The sequence below is a fragment of the Passer domesticus genome, chromosome 1 (assembly GCF_036417665.1).
Source record: "Passer domesticus isolate bPasDom1 chromosome 1, bPasDom1.hap1, whole genome shotgun sequence".
Lineage (NCBI taxonomy): Eukaryota > Metazoa > Chordata > Aves > Passeriformes > Passeridae > Passer > Passer domesticus.
The window spans coordinates 126,541,972-126,569,697 of record NC_087474.1 but is presented as its reverse complement, the minus strand read 5'-3'; the positions used below and the strand labels follow the sequence as shown (position 1 = coordinate 126,569,697).

General features: G+C 36.6%; 1 protein-coding gene across 6 annotated transcripts in view; it reads left to right on the top strand.

Moving 5' to 3' along the window:
* Window positions 1-27,321, top strand: part of PDE7A (phosphodiesterase 7A) — a 76,484-nt gene extending 49,163 nt beyond the window's left edge. For 3 of the 6 annotated variants that reach the window (XM_064387674.1, XM_064387658.1, XM_064387648.1), the window contains 10 exons: window positions 11,015-11,166; window positions 12,837-12,900; window positions 15,167-15,262; window positions 18,323-18,423; window positions 20,609-20,740; window positions 21,041-21,132; window positions 21,754-21,898; window positions 22,756-22,852; window positions 23,822-23,902; window positions 25,204-27,321. In XM_064387674.1, coding sequence (XP_064243744.1) covers window positions 11,015-11,166; window positions 12,837-12,900; window positions 15,167-15,262; window positions 18,323-18,423; window positions 20,609-20,740; window positions 21,041-21,132; window positions 21,754-21,898; window positions 22,756-22,852; window positions 23,822-23,902; window positions 25,204-25,415 — 1,172 coding nt within the window. In that variant the 3' untranslated portion in view covers window positions 25,416-27,321. The remainder of the gene's footprint in view (window positions 1-11,014; window positions 11,167-12,836; window positions 12,901-15,166; window positions 15,263-18,322; window positions 18,424-20,608; window positions 20,741-21,040; window positions 21,133-21,753; window positions 21,899-22,755; window positions 22,853-23,821; window positions 23,903-25,203) is intronic. The other 3 variants (XM_064387691.1, XM_064387683.1, XM_064387664.1) reach the window with 2 other exon arrangements.
* The last annotated feature ends 405 nt before the right edge of the window (window positions 27,322-27,726 follow it).

Below are 27,726 nucleotides of genomic sequence, written 5' to 3'. Positions count from 1 at the left end.
CTATCTAGTAATTTACATAAATGTTGGATTCTTTTTTATCCATAAAATGTTTTTTGTTTTTTTCTCTTTGCAATGCTAACTTTGTCCTGATTAATGTTTCCTTAATTGTTTTAAGTCAAAGAGATTTAGTAATGCACTATGAGACTGCCAGTAGAGAGAAGTTGCAGGAATCAGACTTGACCTAATTTTTAGGATATTCACCCTGCCCGTTCCCCTGCCTCTCCTGGTTACTTCAGAAGGAGTTATTTTGCCATATAGAGGTAAATGACTGAAAAATATTGACCCATTCAAGCAATAACATGTGAGAGGAGTCAGTTAGCTCTTCTTTCCTTGGGGCAGATACTGAACTGGAAAGGGTCTCTTCTGCAGCTGAAGCAGACTAAACCATCTGAATGTTGCCTTTTTTTTTTCCTCCCCACCACAGCTGTATCCTGAACATCAGTAATGCATGGACATGCTTCCTCCATTGTGTTTGTATAGTTTCACTGTAACTTTCTTGTACTATCCACTGGCTATATTCTGTGGTTCTAAATTTTTTGCAGTGATCATTTCTTATGTGTTTTGCTTATGTGACCATTGCTTGTGTTATATAGTTGCTGTCAGTCACAGTGCTGAAGCAGTAGTGCTGTTCTGTGTTTTGCTTAGCTAACTTTGATTGTTCAGCATTGTTTTCTTTTTTGTCAATGATGTTTTGAGAAGAGGTTGAATATTTTTCAGGAGGGGTAGCTAATAATATGCTGACCAGTCTCTTCTCTAAGATTTATTCATAGGCTCTTAACCCAGTATTTTACTGATAGGTTGGAAGAATAGTGAATTTTAAATGCATTACTTTGTTTCATAACACTATTTGAACTTGCAACTTCAACCAGTGTTGGCGAAGTAAAGTTTGTCAGCACTTATTTCTAAAGATCACTTCTGTATCTTCTTAGGCATTATAAGCTCAGCATCTATATCTTAATCCCAGAATTCTGTAATTGATACATGAATATTCAAGTTTCTAACCTGTCTAGAGGTATTCATCAATAGTGACTTTTAGGAAGTTTGATTTTAGGAAGATGGTTGGAAAAATGTTGTCGTTGTTAGGACAGTGGAATGGGAGTCATATCTGAAGATTATTAAATGCAGAATTTCACTGACGATTAAGCTAACTTTGTTTGATGGTAGTTTTCCTTCTAGATTATCTGTTATTCCAGAAGTCTCCTTTTTATAGGTAATTGTGGGAACTACCAAGAAGAATAGCTTAATAAACAAATTTTTGTTTTAGCAGCACTGCTTCCTGGTATGGGAATGGGGAAAGTCAGGATTATATTCTTCTTGTTGGTTGGCAGTTGGTTAATGTTATCAGGTAGTAGGCTTTCTGTTACTGTGTTGTGTTGATTATGCCTGTGTGGGACCATGGGCATAATGTCAAGATGGCATCTTAAATCCACCATTTCTGGAAAGGAGAGAGCAGCCACACAACTTTCTTCCTCTGAATTTACTGTTGCATAGTAAAATGCATACACTGTAATGTTTTATTGAATTCACTGTAGACCACTGGATCCACTTTTCACTCCATGAGAAACAAGAAGGCAGTTTTGCAGTCTGCTGTGAGAATGCAGCATGTACTGTTCGGTCTTCAGGGAAGTTATTCAAAAAGTGATTGCAGTGATTATTATCACCCTTACTGTCTTCTGGTTTACAAATAGGCTATGGTTTACATGAATATTTCAAAATTTTCTTTACATTACTTGAGACTTCATAGACAGTAATTCAGTCTTCAGTGTTGTCAGAATATGTTGATAAAAGCTAATGTGAAACAAAATCTTTGGTGGAAGAATTGGTAAGTGACAAAATAAAAATATTCCTTTTTTTCAGAAATAGTAAACCAGCAATAAAGTTTTAGGCTTTGTTTTCTTACTATTGAGAGATTCTAAATAATATGTATTTTATATATATATATATGTATGTATACACACTACACGTAAGACATTTTGATTGTTGGAGGTGTTCCTAGCATGCACAAACAAAGGCATATATAATATGCCCTAGTCACTCTCTGCTTCTTATGAAAAAAAACCCCAAACAGTGAGTGTGCACAGTGATATGTACAGTATGTTATAGTGAGGAAGTGAAGCCAAAATGAATAAAGATCAAATTAATAATTAAGATAATAGAAAAAATATTGAGAAATGTCATATGCAGATACAGCTGAAATTAATGCTTTTAAGCTTCCTTTTAGGAAAGGGTTGTTGGATATAGTCTGGAGGAACCAGATAAAAAAATAAATACTTTGGTTTTGCAGAGAAGAAACATTATTTTCTTCTTGTTTCTCCTGTTGTGCCTGGCCTAGAATAAGTAAGATCTTGTCAAAAGGGTTTTTAGACTTCTCTCGTGCCAGTCTCATCTGAGCATGCTTCGATGGGGAGATGATGATGTTGCCAACACACGGGACTCTGTTTTGTGTGTTATAGATAACCAAATCTGTCACATCTGTGAGTTAAAATAGCTTAGAAAGAAGAAGAGGTTTATGAATTAATCAGTATGTGTTTGGTAACATTCAGAAATGCTCAATTTTGAAGAAAACAGTTGCTTGCATACAGTGTAATGGTACAGTATAAGACTGCATTGAGACTTATATGATTTTTCTCCTTAGCTGTGTATGGAGCCTTTTTAGGGAGAAATGGAAAGAAAGGAAGAGATATTTTTATAGGTGATGGATAAATCTAATTCTCTTCTTTGGAAGTGCAAATACATGATGAAATTTCAGAGTTTACCTTTATTATACAACTTTCAGACTGTTTACTTGGAAATTACCATTTGTGGAACATATTATAAGCTGTTCTGAGATCTGGCAAAAATGTCAGCAAGTGCCATTTCAAGGATGTTTTTAACTTCCTGGTTCTTAGCTCATGAACCATTTGAAAATGTTTACCTTGAACAATGAATTTAGACTTCCCTGGGCTGAGAAGCCAGAATTCAAAGAAGAGACAAGAGTGCAAATCCAAATTGATTGCCTGAAACAATTTGGAAAAATCCTTGTGTAGCATCAGCTAAGGATGCTTTTGGTGATACCATCTAGAGATTGAGATAAACTAAGCAGAGTCCAGATCAATTTCACTGCCCTTTTTTCTTTCAAGAAAATAGAGGGATTACCAATTTGTTTATGTTTAACAGTAATTGTCTGTCTCGTTCAGCAGTCTACTGTGAAGAAGGGTGAGTTTCACATGAGTAAAGTAATGCAGGAAGATGTGATCATAGCTTGAAGTATTTGTTTTCTTTTGAAAATACCATCACTGAGGAGTAAAAAGCTTGTACTTGAGAGATTACTTCAAAAGCTGCCTTTCTGTGAATGATGCAGTTCTGAATTTGTCTTCTAATTATTCACAGACCAGATTGTTCAAATAAGTTGTGTTCCACAATGTGAAAGAAATTTTTACTTTGATTTAGTTTGGATAATGCAGTTACACCAGGGGAAATCACAGAAAATGCTCCAAATACGGTTGTATTGGCTAAATGAAGAGTGAGCTTGAAGTGAGCTTGGTTAAGGACAATTTGGGGATAAAAAGTTCTAATTGAGAATATAGAGCAGATTTGTTTTTTTTCTTGTGTTATTCTAGATGTTTGTTTTATTTACAGTTTCTTCTTTCCAAGCTACTGTAGAACAGTATGTGTACTCTGGAGTCTTGCACAGGCCACTCTGTATTTCATTGCTGGCTTAAGTTGGACCATAGAAGAAGACAAAGATACGTTCTATTTTTTTTTTTTTTTCTCATTTCTTTTAAACCTCTATAATGTGTTCTTTCTCCAAGTACCTTATTTGGAAAGGCTTTTTTTTTTGTGTGTACTGGACAATTTGGTAGAAAATATGTGAGAGTTAATTTTCTTTTCATCTCTGCTCCCAGCTTGACTTTCTGTATTGGCCATCATATAGACTGGTAGAGGAAATTCATTTTCTGTTAACCATGATGGGTTACTTTTCAATTCTTCATTTATTTTTGGTGATGAAAAATAGACAAAAAAAAATGAGTTGAGAGTTCTGTCATTCATTTATTGTAGAACTGAAGATTTCTAGGACAGCGATGAGAGGTGGGTTTTTCTGGGAAGACAGCAAGAAAATGATTTGGCAACGATCTGAAATATATTATCCTTTTGGGAAAAGAGTTTGAAACCATTATATGTCATGTTCTTTAGGAGGATCAGTATGTTGATTAACATGGCATAACCTATTTTGTAAAAAGCTGTGTTTGTATATATTTTGTATATTTGTGTTCTGATGATATTCCTCTAAATATTTAGCTTCAATGAGGTTTCTTAGTTCACAGTATGCTGTTGTGAATTGCTGATTTGCCGTGCTCAATGAGTGGATTAGGGTTAAAAAATCCCCAAAAACACAGCTGCAGGATTGCTGGGCTTATGATTCAGTAAACTGGTATAGAAAGACTGCCTTGTATGCAGTTTCCTAGTCCTGAGATTATTGCAAAATGTTACTCATTCAAGCACAGAAATGGCAGTGTTTAATTCACTTAATTTTGTATCTTTCCTGAGGTATTTACAGAAATTCTAAGATGAGCCAAAATTCAAAAGTGATACATTAGTAAAGTCCTGTAGATACCTTTTTCATAATTTTTTAAACACTTCTACTACTGTGCAATGACTTACAGTGCCACTGGAGAATTGGCACTTATTTCATACTGAAGTGGTCTAATCCCTTCACTTTGAGCAAATTCCCTCAAATTAGCTCTGCTTCGAGCAGAGGATTGGACTAGAGGATGTTCAGAAGTCTCTTCTGTCTCTTCCCACCTAAATTATTCTATGGTTCTGTGGCTGTGTGCTTTGCTAAGGCAGTGAGATCCTTTTGCTCTGTAAGATCCTTCAGGAAAAGTTATCTTTGGTGGAGGTGATGCCCAGCACTTCCCCTCTGTCAGGGAGCATCTGATGGAAAGCACTTGAGATTTTAAGAGAGTTGTGGTACTGCTAGACTTTCTTGAAACTTAATTTTTTTTTTCTGATTCCGCTAAGAAGACACTTGCAAAGCCGTGTTTATTTCATTAATCCTTAACCTACAGCATATTTTCCAGCAGTCATTATTATTTGGAAAATAATGGAAAATATTTGGAAAAAAAAATTGATGAATGTGTATGTAGTTATATATTGTACATTAAAACCAAAACAGTATGGCTTAGTATTTTTTTCAGCAGAAGAAGTGTAGTGCCTTACAATGATGCTAAATATGGCTTCTAATTGGTTCTAAGAAAGACAGGAAGTATAATGAGGTAATTTAGACCCCAATAGTCTGAATTAGTCTTTTTATGTAACTTTAAAATCCTTACTAAAATTAAATCTTCCAAATGAAGTAATAGTTTTATATAATACTTGAATGCTGAATGTCATAAAAATATTTTAAAATTCAAACCATTAGTTGTAAAGATACAGGAGAGTTAAATAGCAGGACTTAATTTAAAAAAAACCCACAAACATTCATGGATCTGATATAGTACATTTCTTAATGGTTTGATGGGAATAGATGTGGATATGAATGCTTATAGGTCCCTCTAGTGGTGTGAAATGCTAGATCGTATTTCCAAATTATTCATAAATTGAAAATTATTTATAGCCTGGAATGATGGATCTTTAGAAAGATGCATTCTTAGATGGTTTTAATTGTCATGTAAAATGGAATATTTCTTTCCAACAAATATTTGGTAGTGGAAAATTTCAGGTGATGTGTCAGGTTTAATGATGGTATCTGCTATGTAAAACTATTCAATGTGCAGTTGGGTCAATACGGAAAATTTGTGAGAGATCACTTCAGTTAAAAAAAGATAATTGCTTCATACTTTTGGGGGAAAGCCTCCTCTGGTGGGCCTGTGCTCACCTCAAAGTTCATTTTTACACTCAAACATAGGAAGGATCAAATACTCATATACTTTTTTCCTTAATTTATTTTTGGTGGCAGTGATACCCAAGATCCTCAATTATGCTCTTTCTATTGGTGTGTAGCAAAACTCAGTGCTTTTTGTAATAGTTTTCTATCTGCCTTTTAGGCTGTGACAAGGAAGAAATGGAGGTAGAGTTCTTATAGCTGGATAGTCTTGTTTTAACCAGATTGCTGTCAGTGGGTGTAAGTCTGTGTTATAAGAAAATTAAAGTATATTGCTAGGATTTAAGATTCCATTAATAATTAAACCAAATCATAATTATCATTCTTCCTTTTGTGGACTGTCCTTAATATACAAAAGAGAGAATAATTTTGAGACTAAAACCATCAGTATATTGTGATCTTTTAAGTGATTGTCACTTGTCTTTACTTTGGTTTTTTTTATATTGGCATGAGAAAAATAAATATTTAATACCCCTGTGAAATGTGCTAAAACATTTTATTTTAGGTTTTCATGAAGTTAAAAGATTGGGAGTGGGAAGAGATTAAAATTAGTGTCTCAGAATACAGATGAAATCTGTTGCATGAAGGCGACTTGTGTTATTTTATTGCTATATATGCATCACATTAGCAAAATAACTTAATAACCAGAAATACTTATTTTTCTTTATTTTAGAGAAAGGAATTTATTATACCAGCATCTCACTTAAGATGCTTAGAAACAAGAATATAACCATTTTAATCAAAGAAACAAAAAGCCCCAAAACCTGTGAGTGATACTTTGGGTGATAACTCTAATTTACAAAGGAATGGCAAGAAGAATGTCACAGGACAGCTGCTGTTGAGTAGGCACCAATGCCTACAGTTTGCCTTCTGGTTCCTTGCATCAAAAGCACTTCTTAGTGCTGTAGTGTCCTTCTTAAATTGCCCATCATCCCAACTTTGCTTTCATTCTCTTTCAGTTCATAAGGCTGTAAATGTCAAATTTATTTTATTGTTCTAATTTGTCCTTAAATTGTCCTTGTGAGCGAATAGTCAATTTTGGATATTAGAAGGGTATTTAGCACACTGAAGGCTCCAAATGAAAGGAAAGGTGTTTGGGCTGGGAGATGTTTTTGCAGCATGCTTGTTCATGAGCAAATGCAGTGCACTTAATTCTTCACTGTCTTCTTTCCATGATCTATACATTACTGAACCTTGGTTTGGTAGAGTCTCTGAAATTAGCATCTCTTTTCATGACTCGTGATAGAAGAGGGGAGGTTGTCATTCTCATATTAATCATGCATCTAAAGGGAATGAACGTGCCAGGAGAGAAATGCCAAGTTTCCATTGCACAACTGTATCATTCATTTTACCAGTCTTTTCCATTAACTGGTCTTAGCTGATCTGCCAAAACCACAAAGCACTTGGTTTTTGTATCCTTAATAATAATTTATCTGTGAGGGAAAGGAAAAGGCAGGCACAGTAGCTATCAGTGTTCCTGCAGTTGGAGAACATATCTTCCCCTCACCCCCTTCCTTGAAAGCCAGCTATTTTCTGTTTCAGCCTCCCCTTTAAATTAATAACCTGTCAAACGTCTGCATCTGACTTGCTTATTCTGCATTGTCCTGGGCTAAATGTTTGACTGTTGAAGAGAAATTTAGTTTTTGGGTTGGTGTAGTCCCACAAATCAGGTGCTCTGGAGCTGCAGAGGGATGGCAAGTCTCAAAATCTCTTTTCTAATTTGGAAGTTACTCTGATAATTTCAGATCTAAAGGATAAAGACATTTATTTAGTCAAGGTGTTATTGCCTAGCTTGGGCTGTCCATGTGCAATAACTAATAGCTCAAAGGGAAGTTCAAAGCCCAGCCCATGGGGAGGAGCAGCCCCAGGCCTCACCACAAGCAGGGTGCAACCCTCTGGAAAGCAACTTGGCAGAAAAGGAACTGGGCTCCTGGTGGGCACCAAGTTAAACATGAGCCAGCCATTCTCTTTTTCTGCAGAGAAACAAGTGGTATCCTGGGCTGCATTAGGAGGAATGCTGCCAGCAGGTTGAGGGGGATGATACCTCTCCTATACGCAGCACTGGAGAGGCCTCACCTGGAGTCACAATCTGGGCTCCCCAGTAAGAGAGAGACATGGACATACCAGAGAGAGTCCAGCAAAGGGTGAGGAAGATTAAAGAGCTGATGAGAAAAGGCTGAGAAAGCTGGAACTGTTCAGCTTACAGAGAAGGCTCAAGGGGAAACTTCTCAATGTATGCAAATACCTGAAGGGAAAGTGCAAAGGAGACAGAGCCAGGCTCTTTTCAGTGTTGCCCAGTGTGAGGACCAGAGGCAATAGGCACAAACTGATGCACATCAGGAAGCACTTTTTCACTGTGAGAGTGGGTGACTAAGTGTTGACACAACCAGAGAGGTTGTGGAGTCTACATCCTTGGAGATGGAAGCCACTGGGAGATGGTTCTGGGCAGTGTGGTTTAGGTGACTTGGCTTGAGCAGAGGGGTTTGACCAGATGAAGCTCATGTGGTATTTTCCTACCTCTCCAGTGCTGTGATTCTGTAATAAGCAGCATTGCTGCTAGGAAAGCTGGAATAATGTAGGCTTTGCTTTTTTTATTTTAACAAGGGGGAGAAAAACTAGGGTTAAGTAGTAGTGGTTTATGAGCTATGCAAAGTGGTGATAATTTAGGGAGTTTAAACATATTTGTAATATGAATAAGTGTCAATAGCATATTGTGAAGAGAATGATGGTTCAGCTTCACAGAGCACTAAGTAACTCATTTGCCTCTGTACCTCTATCATCATCAGAAAAAAATCCTGAAGCAAGAAGATGTGCAACCCCTCCTAAATGACTTCGAATACAAGTATAGGTGGAGCATGGGCCTGTACTGCCAAATTATTGCATTTCTGTGTTCTGTTGTGTACTTTGCTGCCAGAAGCTGCTGTGTTTCTTGTAGTACCTACAGTGTACTATTCCCTCCAAGATTAACAGGTGGCACTTGTGACGGTGAGACTTAATTCGTAGCATGACAACAAAAACAAGTTTTTGTTAACTGTAGATCTGTAGAAGACCACTTGAGAACAATAAAATTATCTATGCTTCCAGAAAAGCGCTCATATTTCCTGCTTTAAATATGTTTTTTATTGAGATTTAGTGAAGTTTCTGGCTTTTGTGTGTGACCTCGTGGATATGTTAGATAATTTTATAACCCAAATATAACCATTTTGTATTATTTTATTTTTAACCCAATAATTTCTGTTTTGAATTTTGCTCTGAAGGAATTGGATCAAGAGTGAGGGAGAGAAACTTCTTACCTGTAGCATACACTACTACTGCATTAGCAGCAGCAGCTGTATTGCTCCCTGCTTCTCTGTTATGCAGGCTGGTAGTGCTCAGACTGTAACCTCATGGTCACGAATGTGCTTAGAAATATTGGTAGAGTAATGTAGCATGACAGAATCTATTTATTTTCCTGCTGTACACATGAATGTTGCTTTATAAGCTACCTTTATCATATGTAGTACATCTGTTTACTTAATAAAAAAACCCTGGGATATATTATAGGTACCAGTGTCTTCAGAGGAAGAGCCCTTGGCCTTGAGAATGATATTTGGAAGAAGGATACTGCATGTCGAAATGTCTGTGTTAGCCCTGAACTTCAGTGTCTTGATGAAGTATTTCAGGCACATCTGAAAGAACATTCAGTTGTGTCAGTTTAATCTCTGTTAACACAGATGATTGATAGGGAATGGTGCTGTGTTTGATCAGATACTCTATGATCATGCCACTCTCAGCTCTATTTAGAGATGTTTTATTAGTGTATTTTGGGAATTAATATATTAATTTAACATTTATATATTAATGAACTAGCATAGAACAGAAAGTAAATTGGAACTTCTGCAGGGAGAAGAATTTAAATGGATGAAGATTTATGTTATGTAGAATTAAGCTGCTGTCACTAGGGATCACTAAGGCTTTTAGTTCAGATTGTCAATAAGGCCACACCTTCCTGTGGACATTTTAGATTGACTTTAAGAATAAAACTTGTAACTCCTTACTTCACCAACTTCTAATATGTCTTGTTTTTGGAAGGACAAGAGGTCTGTGCTACGGAGTTGTGATAATGTGTTTTTTGATGTTCTGCATTTTTGAAAAAGCATGTTAGCATTGACTTCCTTACTTAATACCTCTTTTTATAATTTTATTCTTTAACATGAGTCATTTCAGGCAGGTTGAGTGAATATCAATATAAGATTATTGGCTTCCTGTTGGTTATATAAAACGGCTATTGGGGGGCACTGTTGAAAAGAAAGTAAATGCCGAGTTTAGCCTAAGGTACTTCAAAATGAGACTATCTGGCTTGCCACAAAGGAACTGTGGCTCTGTGTAGTTTGATACTGGGGTTTCTTAAACACTTCAGGCATATCAAATAGAACTGGACATAAACTAGTATCAGTCGTTTGTGTAAATCAGTTAACCTAATAAAAGTAAAGCAAAATATTTGGATTAATCTTTGAAAAGAGGCTGAAATAATTTTCTGGTTGTGTTTTCACCATACTGGGAAACAGAATTAGATATGCTGTGAACATAAATGTCATAATTGCTTGGCAGAAGAGTGTAGATATTTGCAAAAGCACCAAAATTACTTGAGTGTGTTTAAAACTTCAGCATAGTAGAGTTATGAAATTTTCTGAGCTCTAAACTGTGTAAAAGTATTTTATACTTGCTCAAAGCCTACTTGTATCTCCTGTATCAACACTCAGTTTCTGATACTCTCTTGCTGCTGTACACGTCATCTTAGGTGATTTGTTAGGGACATGGATTGGATGTGTATCCATGGCACCAATTTTCCAAAAATAATTTGTTTGCAGTATTGTGTGTATTTTTAAACAATATCCATAATATTTTTGTCCTTTCAATAACAGAGTTCCTTAAAACGATGAGTTGCAGCGATGATTTAAGTATTTGTTTTTCTTCACAGGATGCTTATACAGAACATATTTTTTTCCTAATCCATGGCTCTGTATGTAGTATTAATAAAAATACCTGTATTTGTGCTGAAATGTGTGATACTCAAAAAAATTGCGTAATCTTTACACCAAACTTCCCTGAGCACTTGTCTTTTTGATAAAAGTTTTTTAGAGAGAGTATTTATTTTCTTGTTTTTTGTAGCAAATTCTGAAATTGAGGTCTCTGTGTCTGCAAGAAATGTGAGAAGGTTGCTTAGTTTCCAGCGATACCTGAGATCTTCCCGTTTTTTCCGTGGTATCACTGTTCCAAATTCTTCAAACATTTTAGACGATGATTATAATGGACAAGCAAAGGTTGGTTGCTTGATTCTTATTTTTTAAAGTATGTTTTTCTAAATGCTTGCTCTATCACATATAGCTGTATCACATACTAAAAGTGCAACCAAACATCAATTTTAAGCATATTTCTTTATGTATGCATGTATTTTTGTGTGTTTATATATACACATGTATATATTGTAATGAAATCTAGATAAAATTTCTTGGTCTGTAGCAAACTCCTCTACTGCCCACAAGTTTGCTTGTGTGATTTTTATGTGGCTAGTGTTTTTGTCGTTCTTGTTGTTGTTGTTTTTTTTTTTTTTTATTGTTTTGGGTTTTTTTAATAACTGATGAATTAAGGATGCCCTTGAATAAGTGAAGAAAAAAATGAAGAGCAGAAAATGTATTTGTATTTAAGAAATGTAATGGAGCAATTTAGACAACTGTTCCCTTTGATTTTTAGTCTAACTTCACTAGTGAACAACTGGAAGAGCGACTAACTGAATTCAATGAAGTGCAGGAAATGGATTTCTCAAGATATGCTTATGTCAAACTGACTTTCTTTGGTAGGCAGTTCTTCTAGAAGAGAAAAGTGATAGCTGTAATACACTTGTTCAGCACTGAAGCAGGGAAAGCAGATACTGGGAAGAGAGTTGGTGCTACGGGAGCAGCTACCTGGATGAAAGGCTGCTGTATTTGCAACAGAGGATGAAAAGTGCTGAAGGGGATTGAGTAGGCAAAGGTTATTCAGGTTATTCAATATCCCAAAGGCTGTGTCACTGCATCTAGTGCTTTTTTGTCATCTGACACAGAAAAAGAATATACTTATAATACAATGGATGTATCCATGCTGAATATCATCAGGCTGTGGTGTACAAAAATATTGGAGAACCTGGAGAATGGATCTGAAAAATGTATACGTAATTTAATCATAAAAATATACTGTTAATGCTTTTGTTTCTTCTGATAGCAGAGTTTAAGTAGCTGGTAGAGGAAAAACTAGAACGAATAATTAGGTCACAAAACAGCTCTACCAATCTAATGAGAATAGGAGAAAGCAGGAATCCATTGTAAAAAGTGCTGGACAGGTATTTCTGTTACAAGTAAGGGCGGCAAAGACTGGGACTGCTCAACTCTGGTGAGGCCTCTTGTACTGTTTGCTGTTCTGTTCATTGCTGTTGCAGGAAGAGCAGTTTGTGTGGAACAGCTGTGATAAAGATATGCTAGTTCAGTGGGGTGAAAAGTCAAAAGCCAGGTTCTTAAATTAAAATGCTTCTACAGTGGCTCAAATATCTAGTGAATCATGCAGATACTGTTCTATACGCAGGTAAAAAAAGGAAAAGGTAAATGACTACACAGAGATAAATTTGCTAGTCTGAATGGAGTCATTCTGCCATACTATTTCTGATTTGAACCTAATTGTTCTTAATTGTCTTTTGAGAAACTGCCTAAAGGTTGAAAGGAGTATCTCCAACCAGTTCTGTCAAGGCACTTATTGTTTGGTTTTTTCCCTCTAGTCTTTTTATTTGTAAATGTGTGATCTTGTTCAGTTATCAGACAAATTTAATTATTCTTTTGCTACTATTTTTTATGTAGAAATTCTAAAGACTTTATCTGTCTCTGAAATCTTAAATATTCCTCCGAGCTACAGGAAGATAGACATATACTGATTAAAAAATGACAGCTTGTGTGTTTCTTTTCAGTGTATGCTGGAGAAGGTTGGAAATTGGAATTTTGATATTTTTCTTTTTGATAGACTGACAAATGGTGAGTTTACTTTTGGTATTTCATTTGTGCTTTATCTTCTAGCATAACTTAACTATGGCACTTATGTTGTAGTGTTATTTGTGATTGTTTGCTTACTAAAAGTGCAAATTCCAATTAGGTAGTACTTTTTGATTTAATAGTTTTTAATCTGAGTCCTAGTTTGCCTGGTCACTCCATTAAAATAATGATACTGTCAGTACTGGTACTAATAATTGATTTTTAGAAGAGGCCCTTGATGTACTTTAGAAGTTGCTGTTCTCTCTTAGTAATTTAAAGTAGTAATTTGATACAAATTAACAAATAATTTTATGATCTTTGACTTCTTTTTTTTCAGTTATGGAGAGCTGGTAATTTTTATGTTTCTGTCCAAAAGGTCATTTATATTGACCAAGTATTTTTCTGATAAATGTAGTGTTAGATAAAATAGTTCTATTACTTTATAGTGCTGTAAGAGGCATGTTGGTGTTAATCCATTATAATTGACATAAAATACCTGGAGCAGTGGGAGTTGAGCAGAGGGAAGCTGTTGTTCACATAGCTTGCACAACATAGCAAAAAGGAAGGGAACATTTTGTGGTGACTTTTGTGCGCCCATTACAAATAGCAGTAGGAGCTACAGGAATAGTTGGTTAAAAAACCCCAAACCCTAAGTATTGTTCATTTGTGGGCAGAAAAGAGATCTGTAAACGTGCTGGGAAGGAGGAGGGAGGGCTGCTGCTGCTGCGGGTAGGGTAAAGTTTTGTGTTACAATCTCAGCAATGGCAGCTGGGTTTTGAACAGAATGGAAGGAGGAGATGGGCAAGTCCAATATCACAGTGACATTAGTGCCAGTGAGGGAAGAGAATGGAGGGCAGCTCTTGCAGATTTTGCACCAGTCATGTGGCATAGGTAGCAAAGTTGCAATTAAAGTTGCAAGAACAAGAAATTAAGTTGAAGAGGATAATGTGGCACCAAAAGATCTTTTTCTCTTCTGTTTCATTGAAGGGATGCTTGCTTAACGAAGTGTAAAAATAGTAACATCACAGTTATATTTAATACAGAAGATGCATAGAAAAAAATGAAAATAGCAAGGACTTGTAAAAATATAATGCTTATATAGATAATGATAAACTTTACGTAACTGAATAAAAAAAGCTATGTGTACAGGTTAACATGTAAGCATAGCTTCTTTTGGATTAGTTTATCAAATGGGAGAAATCTGAAGTCATCCTTCTCATAAGAGCCCTCCCTACCTTTTAGATATGCTTTTTTAAAATACATTTAAAGTACTACCAGAAGAGCTTCTATTGTGGAAGCTTTATGATACCACCATCCATTTTGCATCCTAATTAAAACATTTTAGGAGGACATTTTGATCAGGCAGCCTTGTTCTTGAAAGTTTGTAAGGGCAGAATGCTGTATATAGAACTCTGCTGGATGAGCTGCCCTGGATGGACCTCTATGGAGGAATTTCCCCAGTAAATGTTGTTCCAAGAATTGTGTATTTATTTCATTGTGAGGATGTGACATGAGAATACATCAATTCTAGCCTAGTAACAAGGTTGATTTAGAAGAAATCTTTGTCATCTTGTACCTCAGTTTCTGTCTATGCTACATTTTGTAATGCTAAATGAAGATTCTCAGACATGACATGGTTTGCAGAGCAAGTAATGGACAAGCTATTAAAAAGTAAACATTGTGGATTGTGTCTCTTACAGTTTTACTTATTTTACCATTGAAAAAGATTATAATAAAGCTATGAGAAGACAACATATAAGCTTGTAAGAGTATACATTTTTTGTAGAGTTTCAGGTGAGATAAGAAGTCCAGCAAAGTATATGTGAAAATGAGAGAGAGCAAGCATATTTGCAATGTCCTCTGATCAGTAGTGTTGTCTAGCTTTTCTCCTTGCCTGATTACATTTGTGTATTGTATATGTGTTTGTGATATGTTGCATAAATATAATTATAAAGTGAAATATAATTATGTATTTGCATGTTGAAATGGGTTTTTTAATGTTCAGTAAAATTTTCTTATCAGTTGCTATTGGACAGTTGGTGATTGAATTAGAATTAAGCCAAGTCACTGGTTAATAGAGACAGCTAATGGAAACTTGTCATGTAGTAAGATTTAAATATTTATGAATTGGTGTAGAATATCATGACTTGGTGTAGCGAAGTTCGCTTGTATAATTTTTGTATCAATTGGTTTGAAATAATGCATTTCTAATGGAAGAGTCACTGATTTCATGGCTTCCAATGAATTAGTATTTTCATCTTATTTTTAGGAAACAGTCTAGTCAGCTTAACCTTTCATCTGTTTAATCTACATGGACTAATTGAACACTTCCAATTAGATACGATGAAACTTCGTAGATTTTTGGGTAAATATAGCTTTTTGTTTTGATGAATATTGCTGTTTATCTGCATTTTTATACCTTAACTGAAGTCCTGGTTGTAGTTTAGCAATAATGGTTGGAGGGTACTGATGCAGTCTACATTGTGCAGTGATTTAAATTATATTAATTGTGATGATCTCTCAAAGTTTGTATAAGTATAGAATTTTCTGTGTTAAATCCAAATAAGTATTAAGAAGTTTAATAGTTTCATAGCTGATGCTGTATTCTGTTTATTAAATCTATTTAGTATCTGTTGAACAATCAGGAATGTGTGACATTTGTATTGGGAAAGGCCAGACAGCTCCTTTCTTTGTTCTGATTTTTAGTTCTGTATTGATCTTCACTTTTTCCAATTACACAGTTTCCTAACTGTATGGAGTATGTCAGAAATACTTTCTGGTGCCAATTTGGTGTTGCCTCTGTCTTGCTCAAATTCTCCTACAAGTACGCATTGCGCTGTGGACATAGTTTTTCCCTAGACAGAGGACAGGACAAGTTTAAATTAACGTCTGGGCCTGTGTCACTGGAATGCTTATTTGAAAGTAATTGTAAATGCAGTGTAGTATATTCAAACCAGGTGGTACATTCACTGGACAGAACTGTCTGCATCCCAGTACATAGACAGGTGCTGGTATGAGACCTCCTTCCTTTGGTTCTTCTGTGACACTACTTTAGTTTTGTGAAGTGGGATGATTTTTTTAACTGACTGGGAGAAACAAGTTTCTGGTCCCTTTCAGCAGTTTTTCAGAGTTTCAGAGAAAACAATTCTGTGGTTCCAAAGTTTGTCACTTAACAGGAGAGAAATCACATTTGGAAGTCTTTTCTCTCCTTTCAAATAAGAGAATGTTTTTGGTGTCACAATTTAGTTCTCTTTCAGTTAAAAAAAAATCAGTTCTGTTTTGCATTTCATGTTGTTTTAAAGTAGACTAAATTTTCTCCAGTTTCAGGAATGTTAATCAGCTGACCTTAATGACTGGTATCTTGGAATGGAGGAAAATGATCACAGAAATCTGGTTTTAGGCTTCTCGAGTTCTAACTGAATGGGGTTTGTTTTTCTCATCTGGTTAGTTGACATTATGCAAATGATAATACTTGAAAGATCAGTTAGAAATGACTGGCTTAGTTAACTGGTTATCAGAAGATAAGAGTTCTAACTAGATATGGCTACTCAAAGTCATAATCCACTAAAATGAGATTAGACTTTAAAGAAGGCAAAATTTATTTCTAAATTTGAAATTCAGCAGCTTTCCCTTTCTGGTAATGCCTTCTACTTAATATCAGTAAAAAGCTCTGTCTTAGGTTCTTTGATTTTACAATAGACTTTCTTCCAAATACAGCTTCTTAACATGAACACAATTCATTCTTTTCTTTTGCTACCTCTTATACGCTAAGCCATAGCAATCTGAAGATCAAATTCCAGAAGACTAGGACAGCTCAAATGGTCCAGGGCTGCACAAAATTCATATTATGTGAGAATCTACTGGAATATTTTTAAGTAGAAAAATCTTTATTTTAGCCCCCTATCAGATCTTAACTTTTTTTTGTGTATACTTGTATATATATATGCACACATAAACACATACACACACAGTCTTTCAGTGATTTCCATTGTCTGCTTGGAGATCTGCATCTTCTTACTGTGTCTTTACAGATTCTAATTCCAGACCTGAACCAGGGGAGAAAAAATGCAAAGTACTACTTTCCTGAAAAGAGAGTTGTGGTGCTGTTCTGATACTAGCAAACTGTGGTCAAAATGTTGACCTAAAGCAGATAGGTCTGCTTGAATAAAATAAGTAAGTTAGGAAAATTGTAAAGTTCAGGTAGCTGGATCAGCCTATGAAGCCATAAAAAAATTAAAAAGAAAGCCAGGGATATATGCATTCATACACTTGATGTGAGGAATAGGTGGGAGAGAGTTCTACTGCAGGTTAATAAAGCCCAAAGACATTTATATTGATTTTCATTATTTTTCATATGAGCTGTCACCTATCTTTGAGCACTATTGAGATGACATGGTGGCAACAGTATTTTGACTTTCCATGAACCTCAGCTTTCACAAATACCATGTCAGTAATGCTGTAACATTACATTCATAATTACATGGATCCTTTGGCCTTGTAAATTGAGTAGAAAAGAAGGTTGTGGGCATGTTTGTTTGGTGGGACTGACAGACCGTAGTCAGACAGGAAAATGTTCTTCTGAGGTTTGCTTGGAAGAACTACACATTAATTCTTCCAAGCAAACCTCAAGACTTTAGAGGTAGTGGGCAAGACTTCAGAATATAATTTGATTGCTGTGCTTCTCTCCTCAATCCTTTTTAACATAGTTTTTTCATTCCCTGTACTTGAGCTAATGTTGATGCCCTTCAAAGAATTCTGCTTGCCTGCAACGTTCCAGGACAGTCAGGAGAAAAGAGGAGGAAAGCAAAGAAGTTAAATAGGGAATATGAAATCTAGGCGTAGTTAGTCAGACCATCATCTAAATGAGATTCTTTTCTAAATTGCATATGGGCTTACATTTGCCTGAGTACCAAATATGAGAAAATGCCTAGAATACATATAGAAGTGGTTTTCCATGACCACTTTCCTGAATGGGAGAGAAAAACACTTCATATGATGGGAAAGCTGTGCTTAATTCCTCTAAAATTTAGCTCATGATATGAAGTCATCCTAATGGTTTGATAAATAGCATAATTTTCATTTTGTGTTCAACGTTGCCTCACCTTTCAGACAGATTGTCAAGGCCAGCCTCACTGGGAAGTTCTCAAAGTCAGAGTATCTCAGATTATATATTGATTTCAAGTTGTTTAATTTTTGCTCTGAGGTGACTTTACATCTAGTTGATTTTCTTTAGCAAACACTGTTTCTTTGCATAAAAATCTTACAGCTGCATCGTGGTTTAGCTGACAATTTATTGACTCTGATGCTTTTATTGTATGTAACTTGTGATACTGCATATTTCTCTGCCTAATAGGGGCATATAAAATGGTCCTTGAAAAAAATTACAATTTTATTTAAATTTGGATATTTGTTTTTTTTCCTGCAGTTATGGTTCAAGAAGATTATCACAGTCAAAATCCTTATCATAATGCAGTTCATGCTGCTGATGTGACTCAGGCCATGCACTGTTACTTAAAAGAGCCCAAGGTAAGGCAGCATTCTCTTTCACATCATTCATACACACAGAATTGTGTGTTTGTGTGTATGTGCATATAAATAGATTGTGTGCACGTATCACAGAATTATTTAGGTTGGAAAAGACTTCTGAGATAAGAGTCCAACCTGTGACAAAACACCACCTTGTCCACTAGACCATGGCACTGAGTGCCACATCCACATAAGCATTTTGACTTAAACACCTCCAGGGACGGTGACTCCACCACCATGGACAGCCCATACCAATGTCTAGTCACCCTTTCAGTGAAGAAATTGTTCCTAATGTCCAACCTAAACCTCCCCTGGCACAGCTGTATACTGTGTCCCCTATGCTGTCACTGGTTACTTGGGAGAAGCAGCCAAAGCCCCCCTGGCTCCAACCTCTTTTCAGGCAGTTGTAGAGAGCAGTAAGGTCATTGATCTGTATACATGCATATATGTATGTGTATATTCACATACAGGTTTTATCAAAAGTAAAGAAACCTAAGTAACTAACATGAAACACTTTTGAACTCTCCCTTGCCCTCCCTGTTGCTGAGGCTCTGGATTCACACTTAGTGTGCTTTTCCTTTTCCCTCCCTCTCTGAGCTGACATTGTCTTTTGTGTGACTTCCTGTTGAACTAGAGCAGGGAATTAAAGTTGCAGCTGTTTAATATAGTGCTGTGCCCCAAGACATTTCTATAGAATTGCATCCTGAGTCAGAGCTAGCAACAATAAACCTGTGTCCTTGTCATCTGGGGTGGTTTTTTTCTTCCATAAATTATCATTGCCTTTGCTTTGCTCTTACTGAACAGTTTGCTTCTATGAGAGGCAGTTCATAGCAGTATACTGGGAGTTCTCTTTGGCTTTCTTTTTCAGAAGGGGTAGAGTGACAGACCTTAAGGAGCTAAACTAATTTAGTGTTTTTTCCTCTGCTACTTAAGACTGCTGTTAGGCTGATTCAAGTGATGTCTTGGACATTTTCAGGCAAAGTCCTGTCCTGTATTAAATTGAAAGCTGTAGTGCTCTGTAGCTAGATGAAAAGTTATCTACCTTGATGCAGATTATCACCATTCTGGTATTCCCTTGAATAGCATAGCTCTTTATTCAGCTTCTGAGGTAAAAAACAAGTAAAATTTGGCTCCATAAAACCTTTTTAGAGGCTCTTTGCCCACTCCTCCCACTCAGTTTCTCAGTCCTGCTCTCAGACCAATTGGTGCAGTGAGGCTGATCAGAGCTGGTACACGATGAGATTTTTTATGGCATTCAGTTTGGAAGCTCTGAGCATTTTTTATTTAATACTCGTGATGGAAGTTTTGTAAAGCTTCAGATACAAGAATAGACTTGGTATTTTTAGTAACATGTACAGCTATAGTTCAGTGTACTGAACTACAGCTCTGTTGCACTAAAGTACATAATAAACATGTGAGGTGTGATAGATGGCAAAAGCAACAGGGAACATAAACTTCTGTCCTTGCAGGGTGTTCGCTGCAGTTCACCTTTATGTGGGCAGAACTGTCCTCTCTGTTTTAGTGCAAACTAGACTTTGTTACTGAGTTTAAACTTTCAGACCTCTCAACCACAAGAAGGAACACCTGTGAACAGTGACAGTAAGTCCATGTAGATGCCTGCTGAGTTAATTGACATGCTCATTGAAAATATTTATTTGTGGCAGATTTTCCTCCTTTGGTTCTGTTCCTCGTAGACCTTGAAATACAATTTTGCATAAGAGTAGAAATACATTCTAAATAGTTCTAAGTCTTCCAGAGCATTAGTTTCTTCCTCTTAGGAGGAAAGGTTTTCATGATTTTTAAAATTCAGTACAAATTTAAAGCAAAATAGACACGAATGGACTTGGTAAATGAGAGGGAGAGCTAATTTTAAGAATTTGCTGCTTTTATGGGGTCTGGTTAGGAATTGTGCTTCATGACCAGCCACAAAGGATTTTGTGTGCTGGCATTTTTTAAGAGTGGACTTTGCCATTCAGAAAGAATAATACTTAAACCGTCGTTGAAATTTTGTAGCTTTTGCGGGGGGAAATACTGTGAAAAGTCAGTGGAATGTTAGTTTTACATCTTCAAGAATTTTCTTCAAATTTCTATTGGCTGTTAATTACTGAAAACCAAAAATGCAACAGTCATGCACTTTTTCTGAGGCCATACTGCATTACTAACGTTTGTTGGGTTTGCCTTGCAGCTTTCCAAGTCTTTAACTCCATGGGATATCCTGCTTAGTTTAATAGCAGCTGCCACACATGATTTGGATCACCCAGGCGTTAACCAACCTTTCCTAATTAAAACAAATCATTATTTAGCGACTTTATATAAGGTAAGGATAAAATCAGTTGTTTTATTAAAACCAGGTTTGGACAGGAGTATAGAAAAGGAGTATAAATTGTGATGTATTTAGCTAGTGGTAGGATTGAATGCAGACATTGTTTCCATGTCACTGGGATAAAAAATTGTGCAAATTAAGTAAGCATTCATGATTTGTGGGTTTTAACCTCTGGGAAAAACAAAAAAATAAGAAAATAAAACACCAATCCCAAAACACAGCCAAATTGTATGTAGCTCTTCAGTTTAAGAAAAATGTATTGACTGATGTGTGTTACTCCCTTTTAATTCACAGAATACCTCAGTATTAGAGAACCATCACTGGAGATCGGCAGTGGGGTTGCTGAGAGAATCTGGTTTATTTGCACATATGTCATTAGAAAACAGGTATGTTTATACCACATAGCATAGATTAGTTTCAGATAGAAGCAATCTGTCAGCTAAGACAGTCCTGCAAAACAAGATAAGTTATTGCACAGCAGTTTTGAGTACAAAATATAGAGATCTATTTTAAGAATTCCTGGATACTGTGCTGGTAGAGTAGAGCAGTTCATGGTGCAACGTGATACTCAGAAAATAGCATGTATTGCAAGCACACTGAAGGAGTGTATTCATGTAGTCAAGCACCTGTTCAGACTAAACTTGGCAGTCTTTTCTCATTCTGCCACCACAACTGTAGTTTAAAATAGACCATCTTCACCTACTCTTGACAAGAAATAATTTTGAGACAATCAGTTCGTGCATTTTTAAGGGGAAAAAAATGGAGGGGGAGGAAAGAAAGCTTAAAAACTGTTTTAGTCTTTCTGAAAGCTGCCAATGAAATATTCTGATATTTCTGTGAATGTTGCAGGAATTTTTCAGTAAAAGAAAACAAACAGTTCAGTGAAAGTGCTTATTATAAAGCTTGTATTTCTATAATAATAAATATAATAAAATACCATGTAGATCTAGTGATGACTGTTGTTCTTAATTGATATGCTTTTGAATGTTTGGTGTCATTTATTTCAGGCAGCTGATGGAGAGCCAGATAGGTGATCTCATTCTTGCCACAGACATCAGTCAACAAAACCAGTACCTGTCCATGTTCCGGTCCCATTTGGATAGAGGAGATCTATGTCTGGAGAACGCAAACCACCGTCACTTCATCTTACAGGTGATCTTGCTGCTCGTATCTTTGAAAACAACATTTTAGTGGAAAAACTAATTTACTTTAAAATACTAAAAACTGCTTCTGCCAGGCCTTCTCCTCCTTTCAAAATGGAGCAGAACTGTCTTTTGGTTGTTCTGTTCCATTACAAAGAGGTTGTTCCTTCCACTTCAATTCCCACAATTCCCACAGCCAGCACTTCTCCCAAGTGGTGGTGTGTGTTGGTAACTCTGATAACTTAGAGCTTCTGAAGCAAGGTGTTTCCTTGAAGGCAAGGTTTAGCTCTTCTTACAACTCCATTGCAGCCTCAGAACTGTGAAATGCTTTGTCAGAACATATTTTGGGGAAGGAAAGCACTGCTGTTGTGAATCAGTTTGCTGTTGTGCTAGTGAGCTTTAGCAAACTTTAAAAACAAGTCTGGAGAATCTTCTTGGGTTTGTAGGCATTTTCTTACTAGGTTCATATTGTGGGCTATAAGAGAAGGTGGACAAAGTGATGAGTTCTGTCTTGTGCAAGTTATTGCTAAAAATACAAGCATGAGAGCCAGAAATGGAAAATACTGCTTGCTTGCTTTGATGCTTCTTTTTCTGAAGTTATTTTTGGTTCCTGTACCAGTGAGTATACTAAATATAGTGGTCCTGAAATACTTTGAGTTGACTGAATTTCCATATTACTCAGGGATGATCATGAGATCTCACAATTCCCTGAGTGTTTTTAAATATTACAGAACATAACTTCGGAGCACAAATGGTAGGTAGGTTTGTTATTCACAAAACCTAAAATAATTTGCTATCAGGAGTTAAGAAATCACAGGCACTTGTGTTGAAGGAAAGGTGATCTAACACTGTGTGTTAACTTGTTAGATGGCTTTGAAGTGTGCAGATATTTGTAACCCCTGTCGGACATGGGAGCTGAGCAAGCAGTGGAGTGAAAAAGTAACAGAGGAGTTCTTCCATCAAGGCAAGTAAGAGTGGAAGTATCTGTCAGTATATAATGTATCTAGTGAGCCCTAGTCCATTTATATTTAGCACTAACAGAGGTGTACAGTATAGGATTCTTTTATTTTCATGGGTTGTGTTTCCTGCAAAAGGTCAGAGTTACTAAAACTCAGCAGAGAATCTGCTTAGAATCTGAACCTAGAATGGCTGGTGCAATACATCCTTCAGCTGAAAGGGGCTTCAAGATTAATAATTATGGCCACATTAAAATTGCCCTAGTGGTTTCAGCAAATTAGGGGATATGTTCATCATGTGTCTTCAATGTTTAAGCTTCAGCTGTGAGGCCTGTTGGTAAGCAGGTAAGAGCCAGGGAGAGTTTTAGTTACTGTGCAGTTTACACTACTTATGTAAGCAGTTAAGAAAGCCTTTCATTGGCAAATGGAGTGAATTTGCTCCATTGTTACTAAATTGTTTTATAATAAAATTAAGGCTAGTTTGGTGGACTTGAGACCTGCTAATTTGCACATGAATATGGTAAATGGGGAACAGACTACTTTATTTGGTGCTAATCATGTGAGACTTAATCTTAGATAAAGGTGATGGGGAAGCAGAAACACAAATTGCCTTTAGCGAGAAATTTCTGAAAGCTAAGCTATCCTCTTCCATATTGCTGAGGGGGGATTGATTAAGTTGTCATTTCTATGACAGTGTAGGCTTTATAAGAAAGAGAATGGTAATCCTTGAAGAAAATTGTGATTCTATGGGGTTTCTGTAGTTGCTATTTGATGAAAAATACCAAGTATTTAAATACAGTAGTTGTAAGTATTGTTAGTCTGACAGATCTGCCTGATTTTTGGGAAGAGAGATAAATGCATTCCACCAACTGCAGGGTAGCATCCTCGTTAACCAACACTCAAGTTCACTTCTGTTAGTGTTTGATTTGGTTGGGACTTGATGATTTAATAGTTGCATTGTACTTTTGTTTCTTCAGGTGATATCGAAAAAAAATATCACTTGGGCGTGAGTCCACTTTGTGACCGACAGACAGAAACTATTGCTAACATCCAGATTGGTAACTGCAATTCAGTTCATTTTAGTAGATTTCTGTCAGCATGCAATTTGAAAAAAAAAAAGCACCCTTTGGATACATTTCCTAGAGGCTGAACATATTCTGAGTGGCAGCACTTTATTATAAAGAGCAATTTTATTTTAATTTGCTCCATAACATCTCTTGAATTGTTTATGAACGGTGCTGCCCTGGCAGTCCTGGAGCCCCCCTGTTTCCTCACAGAGCAGGTACCATGTGGGAGGCAGCTGTCTGACTTCTCCACACTGCTGCCCAGAACTCTCCTCATCTGAAGGGTGCTTTGGGAACTGGAGGGTCCCTTCCCCTTGCCATGTGGTCTTGGCTGCCTTTAGCAGTGAGCTTGTCACAACTGGGCAGGCTGGGTTTAGCTTTTTGGAATGCCAGCATTCCCTTTTTAAATACAGCCTTTAAGGAGGGTGGTGGGCAGAGATGTGATGGGTAGCCATTATATTAATAGTTTTTGCTAAACTGACTTGGATTTAAATAGTGAAATATCTTTTTATAGTTAATTTTAATAAAAGTTGATTATGGAGGTGAAGTAGGAGTCAGTTAAAAACATAGTAAAAGGAAAGAACAAATTTCACAAGCACAGTATGAATTAATGCTTTAGATTGACACAAAAACTGATGTGTTCAATCAGCTGCACTGTTTAATTTAGAATGCTAGGAAGTCATATTTTTTTAATTAAAAGACTCAGTTTTGGCTATCTTACCATTGACTTTTTGCTTGATGGAAATAGACATACAAATAAATGAACATGTGCATACACACAAAGTACATCAATGTGTTGTTTTGTGGCCTTGTTTAAAAAGTTTCTAAAATTTGTATTTTAAAGTATTTTTAGTCACCCTACTATTGTGAAAACAATATATTCTTTTTTCCCATGTAGTGTAATTCAGACACACTGAAGGGTAATTAATTATAAAATCTTTTAGACTTTCAGGTTTTTTAAATTGTGTGACTTAGTTGCTGATGTTTAGATTTCTCTCCCCCTCCATACTGTCCAGTATTTGTTTTCATTTTGTCATTGTTGTGAAAGAAAGAAGGTTAATTTGTAATGCAGTGTATTGCTGTTCTTCTGACTGATTTGTAAAATCTTTTACATTTTGAGAGGTTTTTTTGTAAAGATTCCCAAAATATCTAAATGAATATTGAAATGCACATTGAAGAATAGTAGTTTGACATATTTATTATTTGCTACTAAATGCTATTTAAAGTATTTGGTATGAGTATTTTTCCCTGTATTGTTTTTTTATTTAATCTGCCTCTGTTTGCTTTTTTTGAAGGTTTTATGACTTACTTAGTGGAACCACTGTTTGGGGAATGGGCCCGGTTTTCCAACACGAGGCTGTCACAGACAATGCTTGGCCACCTGGGACTGAACAAGGCGAGCTGGAAGGGAGTGCAGAGGGAACAGTCGGGCAGCGGTGACGACGTTGACCCCGCTTTTGAGGAAATGGACTCAGACATTTTACCTCAGGAACCTCGATTGTCCTGACCTCAATCTCCATGACAAAACTGCCTCTTCCCTCGGTATCCGCACGGTTGGATTAAAGGAGACACATGCCAGCCCAAGGTTTTGGTAGAATGGTAAAATGATGCCAGCATTATTTATTTCCAAGTTTTCCTTTGACACAGACCATTTGACCCAGAATTTTTTAAGCCGCCAGACCTGAACATAGAGCAATATGCACCCGCCTCAGCTGGTTGTCGTTCGGAACCTCGAATATGCAAAGCACAGCAGCGACTGAGCCTTGGAGCAACGGGACGAAAGCATCGCCGTGCCCCATGGCTTGGGTTTTCTCATGATATTTGGAATACGGTCTTCAAATCCAAGACTTCACATGGATTGTTCCACTCCCTTGGAATTTAGCAAGACTTGCATAAATGTGTTCAAAGCATACCTTCCACTCAGTCCCTGTTTTAATACGGAAATGTGAAGTGCCCATCCTCTGCTGCCTCTGGCAAGACTTGATGTTTACAAATGTACTCTGAAACTGTCGGTTCTAGACTTAACCTTTGCGCATGGCTGTGAAGGAACCACTAACTTGGGTTTTTTGCTTTTTTAAAAGAAAAAGATCAAATTTGAGACTGCAGCTCTTGTTTCTTTGGATGCCAGAAAAGCCTCCCATTTGCCATAATTTTGTTTGTGCACTGGGAACTGAGCATTCATCATAGAGCACAGCCAAGCTTTACTCCAGTGCTATATGGGAATGCAATTTTTTAACAGCGAAAAAACACTTCTGAATCTGGGAAGGGAAGGGGTGGGGGGGAAGCGTCCGAACTGCATTGCGATTCTGCAGTGGGAACATCGCATGTTGTTCTCACTCTTGTACACTTGAACTGCACATGCAAGAAAAAGGTGGAATGTCTAAACACCATAATCAGCTCAGGGTATTTGCCAATCTGAAATAAAGTGGGATGGGAAGCGTGTCCTTCAGAACAAGGGTACAAATGCCCCTTTCGCTGCAGCGTGTGTGTATGTGTGGGTGTGTGAGTACGTGTGGGACGGGGAGGGCGGGAGGGCTCGGGGAAGGGTTTGAACGGCAACATTTTTTCTTTTTCTTTTTTTTTTTTAATTTATTCTTTTAGAATGTGACAATTTCATGAACAGCCACACTGGGGAGGAAACTGTAACAAATTGCTACAGATGCCTTAAACTATGCACAAAGCTAAGTGACCAAATTTGTTTTTGATTTGAAAAAAAAATAATAAAAAAAAGTGCATTGTTTACGTATTCCTCCCTCTACTGAAACATTACCCACTGATGGGTTTTTGATGGGAAAAGGAGAAAATGTTTTTTAGGACAAAATTAAAGGACTAATTTTAAACTTAAAACATTCCATTTTTGTAATTTGTTTTACATTGTTTTAAGTACAGTAAGCACAACTGTAATCTAGTTTGAGAAACTGGTGCTTTCTTTTAGTTCATTTGTATTTCCCTGTTATTATTGTAAAAGACTGTTTATTAATTCTGTTTACAGTTTGTTGCAACAGCCATTTTTGGAAGAGAGCTTCAGCGTAAAGCCATTTGTAAAGGCTTTGCCATATTCATTTTAATATGTGCCTGTTGCTGTTAACTTTTAATTAATAAAACAAAATCTTTTCACATTATGCTCCTGTACATTTAAGTTATGACTGAGTCCAGCGTTGTGGAAAGGTAGCTAAGGTTGCAGTCAGCTTCCACTGTAAAACTAAGCCAACTTTTGGATTTGAAAATACTAGTCCTCGTATGCCAAAATTTATTGCCTCTCGGAGCTTGGCCTTTTACCGTTTGAAAAGCAAATCCTGACTTACCTGATTGTTTCCCTTCTAAAACTGTTTATTATTCTTTCATGTTCCCTGAAGTAGTATCATTAATCTCAAAGTGGCCATGTTTAAAGAAATAAATTTCTAATGAAACCATTCTTTTGAGCCTGCGTGAACTTCCTTCCTTCGCTGTCAGTGCAAGTTCTTGATGTTGACTCCAACAGAGAAGGATCAGATGGGACAAGGAGCTCTGGCTGTAATTTCGAGGAGAGAAGAGCTGTTTTTGACAGGTTGCTTTTGAAAGGGTGCTTAAAGCTGGGAGAAAACAGAGGTAAGAACTGTGTGTAACTTAGCACAGAGAAACTGAGAGAAACTTAGTACAGAGCAGCACTTAACTGGCTTAAATGTGGAAAAGTACTGATTCCTCTGGGACCTTTTTAATGAAAGATATGCCAAACCTGCAGCTATTCTCAAAATGACAACTAAAATCAGTCTGATGCCTTCTGTGACACATTTGTAAAAAATGAACTTGGTTTAAAGAGCATCAACTGCATTTTAAAT